The sequence below is a fragment of the Athene noctua genome, unplaced genomic scaffold, assembly GCF_965140245.1.
Source record: "Athene noctua unplaced genomic scaffold, bAthNoc1.hap1.1 HAP1_HAP1_scaffold_484, whole genome shotgun sequence".
In the NCBI taxonomy this organism is placed as follows: Eukaryota; Metazoa; Chordata; class Aves; order Strigiformes; family Strigidae; genus Athene; species Athene noctua.
In genome coordinates, this window is record NW_027437938.1 from 48,393 (window position 1) to 54,291 (window position 5,899).

A 5,899-nucleotide genomic window follows, 5' to 3' on the forward strand; every position below is an offset into this window, starting at 1 on the left:
AGAGCTCGGCGGCGGCGGCGGCCGTGAGGGGAAGGCGCGAGCGCGGGGCTCGGGCCGAGCTGCGGGGGAGCGACGGCCGCGGGGCCCCGTGTCCTCTGCGCCGCCGGGCCGGGCCGCGCCGCCTCCTTTGCCCCCCGCTGCCGGTGCCACTCGTGGCTCCGGGACCAGAGCCAAGGGCTGGAGGCCGGCGCCGGTCCCGAGACTGCGCGTCCCTCGGCGGGGCGGTCAGAGCCGCCCCCGTGGCCACTGCCCTTCTAGAAGGGGCTGAAGGGCCCCTGACACGGACTGGAGAGAGAAAAGGAGCAGCAGAGGAGAGCGCCGGCCCACCCCGGCCCAGCCCCTCATCGCCGCTGATGCCGATGGCCTTCCCCCAGGGCACGCGGTTTCACTTTGGTTGCTCACTCTTATTAGGGCCGAGGGAAGCTGGGGCTGGCTTGGGGAGGGCCAGGGCATCCCTGGGGGGGTGGCAGCTTCCCAGCACCAGGCCCCTCCCACAGAGCCCACCGGTGGCCCCAGCACCCCTCTCTGTCCTCAGCCCCTGGCCTGGCCCTTCTCTCCCGGGGCTGGAAGGTGCCCGGCCCCTCGCTGTGCCCCTCGTGCTGCTGGGCTGGCCTTGCCCCGTGTCCCCATGACCCCCCCATCACCCGGAGCACCCCAGAGCCGGCAGGGCCGGCAGGATCACCCAGGCGGTCGGGAGAAGACAGGGAGAGGGTGCTGGGTCCGGGCTGCCCCACAGCAGCCCCACGCTCCAGCCGGGATCTCCCCCCACAGCCGGAGGAGGCGCCACGAAGGAGAAGGGTGGGAAAGCGGCGTCGGCGGGGACGCGGCTTCTGCGAGGGAGCTCCCCCACGGGACGGGAGACGTGGGTCGAGATGGGAACGTCGGTGCTGCCACCAGCTCGGAGCTCCTCAGGAGCCAGCCCTCCTCCTCCCACAGCAGCGACCTGGAGGAGCTGGCCACGTCCCTCATGGAGTCCCTGGGCGGGACCCGAGTCTGCCGCGACCTCCTGGGAAAACTGAAGGAGGCTCGGGATCGCGGCGCTCCAAGCGCTTCCCAAGACATCCGCAAGGAATACGCCACCTGCCTGGAGTGCCGGCGGTGCCTCACCGGCAGCTGCCCGCACCGCAGCGAGCCCCTGCCAGAGCGGGACCTGCCCACGCTGGCCGCCATCCTCCACAGCGTGGACCTGCTGGTGCACAGGGAGGAGCTCCAGCTGGAGCTGGGCATGGGCTTTGAGCTGGTCCTGGCTGGGGAAACCGTCTACGTCTGGCAGAGAACCCATCGGGTCCCCGAAATCCCCCCGGAGCGATGCTGGGAGGGTGCCGTGTGCCACACCGGGCACGGGAGAGGTGGGGGGAGGTGGCCATCCTGCGGGGCGGGCAGAGGGCCAGGGCTGATGTCAGCCAGGGAAGCCCAGGAGAGCCCCGATGCCGCTGCTCGCACCGCCAAAGCCCCTTCGCTCAGAGACCCCTTTGGATCCCAGGGCCCCCCTCCCTACTCTGGGGGCCCCTGCTGGAGGACAAACGGAGCCCTGGGGTCCCTGCTCACCTCCCCTCTCTTGTAGGGTGGCAAGAGGAAGGTGAACCACAGCCGGGGGAACGGGGTGTGCCCAGGGAACGGGCCCCGGGGTGAGGCAGCGTGAGAAGAGGCTGTGCTGGAGAAATGAAGGGAAGGAGGAAAGTGCTCACCTGGAGAAGCAGCCAGTCATGGGCTCCCCTCTCCCCACTAACACGAGACTGCGGTGGAGAACTCAGAAGTGAAAGACAATTTTTATTGACTGATTCAACCAGTAGTATCCTAAAACATCTCCGAGCTGTCAGTTCTCCAGTGAGGGTCTTGCACACCTGAAGCTGGGGAAGGTGGCTTTTCAGCAGCTGAATGTTGCAGAGAGCTGAGAAAAGAGCCCTTCCCTGCTCCACCCGGCAGGACAGACCCCGGCCGCGATACACAGAAATCCAAACAACATGAAAGGGAGAATGAAGAAGGCCCCAGGGAGCTCTCGCTGTGCCAGAGTCCCCGGCTCCCTGTGAGTCCCCCCCAGGGCTGTCCAGCCACCACCACCTCTGGGTCGGTGACCCCGGGCAGAGGTTGGAGCTGCTGGACACTTCCCTGCCTCTGCCGGAGCCCTGGGGAGGGACAGGCAGGCTCTGCCCCGGGTACAGCCCCAGGGCTCCCTGCAGGGCCTCTGCGGCTTCGGGGCAGCGCTGCCGGGAGTCCCCCGGGCTGGGGGGTCAGTGACCTCCAGAGCCAGGAGCAGAGCAGCGCCCGTGCTGGCGGGGGGGGACAGGCATGGGGGCTGCTCTGTGCCCCGGCCCCCCACCGCTGGGGCTGGTGTGGCCCCAGTTCCTCCATCCCAGGTCCCTGCTTCAGCCTTGGTGCCAACTGTCCCTCCAAGGAGCCTCTGGGGAGCGCTCCCGTGGTGCAGCCCCTTCCCCTTCCCCTGCAGCTCCAAGACCCCAGCAGGGCACCAGTCATGGCCCCCAGAGGAAAAAGGCTCCGAGCCCCCCAGCCTGGCTGCCCCGCAGTAGCCACCAGGCACCTCTGCCAGCCCCGGCGAGGGACGCACAGCCTCGGGATTGACTCCATCCTCCAGCCCCATTTCTCTAGGACTAAAGCCACAAATGGGACCCACAGAGGAGGAATGTAAAAGAGGAGCCCCAGCAGCAGCAGGAGGGAGATCTCCCCCAGAGCTGCTGAGAGGCTGCGGGGAGGAGAAGGCCTTGGGACGGGGGAAGGTTGTGCCACGGGGCTGGGGACATGGGGCAGGCTCCCAAGCTTCATGCTCCCAGCAGCTTCTTGACCATGTAGCCTGGCATGCTGTAGAGGAAGAGCGCGACCATGACGATGAGCAACAGGGCCAGCACCATTTTGATGATGAGCCACTTGTAGCGCGTGCAGATGAGGTATTTGATGGACTTGAGTGGGTTCAGGAACCAGATGAAGGACGTGTCCGGGCGGCTGCAGGGGAAGCAAACACCCATCGTTAATGCTGTAGCCACAGAGGAGGGCGGGATGGTGGGCAGTGGACATGGTGGGCAAAGGGACGTGCAGGATCCCTTCCCGGGGTAAGTCTGCAGAGTGGAGGAGCGCAACCAGGAGAATCAGGAGGGTGGGCCAGGGAAGATGGCATGCTGTGCCAGATGGAGCAATGCGGGTTTGTGAGGGTTCCACTTGAAGCTGGAAGCTGGTGGTGAGGACTGGAGGGGAGCAGGAGGTGGTGGGAGGCCCAGGCAAGGGGATGGAGCCAAGAAGCGAGGCAGAGGAGGAACAGAGTAAGGAAAAAAAAGAGTTGGCTCTGCTCGTGACCCTCGTTCCCCCAGCATGACCCCTCCGCACCTCTCCATGCCTGCCTCCCCCCCACCCCTGGGGAGCACCCCCAGCATCTCCCAGAGCTCAGGTGCCTGCTGGGGACTGGGGTTTCCCACTTACTTGGGTTTCTCCAGTGGGTCGGGCTCGTTGCGAGCCAGCCCGGCGGGGGATTTCTCTGCCTCCTCTGCTGTCAGAAGGTGCAGTTCAGCCTCAACTTTCCCCTGCAGGAAGCAGAGTTGTGCTGGGAACTAGGCAATGCTCCCCACCTCAGCCCCCCCAGCCACGGTGACAGAGGGGACCTGAGAGAAGAGAGGCAAGTGCCGGGGAGCAGAGGGTGTCTGCACAGAGTGCAGTCCCCAGGATGCAAAATCCCTCCCTTTTCCCCATCCTTACGGTGACCTCCAGCTCATCGTTCTCATCTCTGGCCACGAACGGCCACCAGCCCTTCACCCGCTTCTGCTTGAAGATGGAGACCATGGGCAGCTCTGCCTCGTTCGTCACCATCTCCAGGCTGCACTGTTTCGACGTCTTGGCTCCTCGGGGGAAGCGGTTCAGGTCCAGCTCGATGGCCCCTGGCAGGAGAAAGGGGAGCACAGATGTTGGCATCCCCAAAATGCTGAGTCCTTGGCTGCAGGTGGGCTGGGTCAGTATCTCCTGCCCTGAAGAGCAACTTTGAACTAGGTCTGGGAACAGCGAAGCTGAGATCTTTGCTGCAGGAGGAGCCTTTGTGCAGCAGAGACAAGGGCTCTCATCCTACCTGCTCTTACCAGTAGCATCTAAAGGGGGGTTGCAGGATGTTGTGGGCTTGAGGAGCAGAGCTGCCCTTCCAGGTCCTGTTCCTATACAGGCTTTATCTCATCCCACACTGCTCCCTACTTGGCCAGCCATGGCTGTCCCGTCACCCCAACTCAACGGGCCCTCCACTCACCGAGGAAATCATCGGCCGAGTGTGGCAGTTAGGGTCTGGCGCTCGGAAGATATCGCGTTGTACGGGAAGATAAAACGTAGGCAGACGGATGTGACGCCATGGACCCAGGGTATAAAAAGCGGTGTTACGCAATAATAAACGCCATTTGCCATCCATCACATTGATGTCTGTGTGCAGATGGACCGAGCGGCCTGGGGTTGGCCGCCGTGTTGTTTTTCCCTGAGCCAGGTCGTTAAGCATCATTAGGCAACAAATGGTGCCGAAACCCGGGAAGCGGGAAGCGGCTAGCTAGGGAAGACGTCTGGAATTCCACTGCTGTAGGGAGGACGCTCCCAGGACCAACAAGGAGTAGAGAATATAAATTCTCAGGACCAACAAGGAGGGGGAACATCCTTGTGAAGGTCGCCTTGTGAAGGTCGGATTGCAGTTCCCAAGGACCCGCGAGGAAGACGGAAGCTCTCGTGAAGGTCGTATCACAGTTACATAAGCAGTGGGGAATTGAGTGCAAGTCGATTTTACTCGCGCTGGCGCGAGGCTTTTACAGCCCTTGGGTTGTGGGAAAGACTTTAAGTTGTGGGGGAGGGTTAAACTAGCCCTTAAGAAAGCTATGCAGAAGCAGAAAACTGGGAAGGCGGCAAAAAACTGTTTATTGGCCACCCCTAGATTAGGGGTTGGTGCTCAGACTACTAACCTCCCAAGCGATACTGATTATATTGAGCCAAAGGATTCGCAGGAGGGTGGTACACTCCCTCAATCCTCGGACCCCGATCCGCTTACGGAAGGGGAAGGGCGAAAACAAGTAAAATCTCTCCAGGGCGGTTTGATAGAGGAGGCAAGAAAATCCTTCTGGGGCTGTTTGGTAGAGGAGGCAAGGAACGCCGCAGAGATATCAGAATCAATACAAACCTGGGACCGACCACCGCCCTATGTGCCCCAGAATGGCGCCGAAAAAAGAGGGGGAGGGCAAGATAAAAATGGTCCCGAAGAAAAGAATGAGGAAGTGCCAGCAACCACGAGCAAGGCTAGAGGGGAGGGGTGTACGGGTGAGGACTATAGAGCCAGTTATGAGGCTAGAGGGGAGGAGTGTACGGGTGAGGAGCACAGAGCCGGAGAGAATAAAAGGAAAGGTGGGGGAAGTGTTCGGGGAGGGGTGGAGAGCGCAGGCGAGGGGCGGAGAGCATGTACGGGTGAGGAGTACAGAGCCGGAGAGAATAAAAAGAAAGCTGGGGGAAGTGTTTGGGGAGGAGTGGAGAGCCCGGGCGAGGGGCGGAGAGCCAATCTAAGCGGCCACCCGGAGAGACACCTTGATAAAGCAGGGCCCTCCCCTAGCAGGAGGTGGGGCGAGCCTAGAGGAAGGGAGCGGCCCGCCCGTAAGGGGAGTGGAAGGGGAAGGAGTCTGACAAAAAGTTATTGGAGCCCAGAAATGACCTGGCAGTCGAGTTCTGACTTCGGGTCAGACAGTAGCGAGGACGAATGGTTTACAGTCGACTTAAACTTAAAGGAAAAAGGAACGGGAGCAGACAGAACTAAAGGCCAACACCCCCCACCCATCCACTCTAAAGAGAATCCACGAGAAAAGCAAACCCCCCTCACGGACTGGAGAGAAACAAAAATGACATGCGCCGACTTATTCCCACCGGCAGCACTAGCATTCCCGGTCCG

General features: G+C 62.2%; 1 protein-coding gene across 1 annotated transcript; it reads right to left on the minus strand.

Annotated features, from left to right (window-relative positions):
• Positions 1–1,753: 1,753 nt before the first annotated feature.
• On the minus strand, positions 1,754–4,251 carry LOC141955721 (otoferlin-like). The gene is made up of 4 exons (XM_074895318.1): positions 4,238–4,251; positions 3,703–3,881; positions 3,430–3,530; positions 1,754–2,958 (listed from the first exon to the last, which is right to left on the minus strand). The coding sequence occupies exons 2-4, from the start codon at positions 3,811–3,813 to the stop codon at positions 2,778–2,780; spliced, it is 393 nt and encodes a 130-aa protein (XP_074751419.1). The 5' UTR covers positions 3,814–3,881; positions 4,238–4,251; the 3' UTR covers positions 1,754–2,777.
• Positions 4,252–5,899: the final 1,648 nt, after the last annotated feature.

Bases quoted from the DNA above. Each gene is read 5' to 3' on its own strand.
- LOC141955721 (XM_074895318.1), bottom strand. From the start codon at position 3,813: ATGGTGACGAACGAGGCAGAGCTGCCCATGGTCTCCATCTTCAAGCAG. The intron at 3,531-3,702 runs GTAAGGATGGGG...TGCTTCCTGCAG, and splicing joins ACGATGAGCTGGAGGTCACC to GGGAAAGTTGAGGCTGAACT. The intron at 2,959-3,429 runs GTAAGTGGGAAA...CTTCCCCTGCAG, and splicing joins GACCCACTGGAGAAACCCAA to CCGCCCGGACACGTCCTTCA.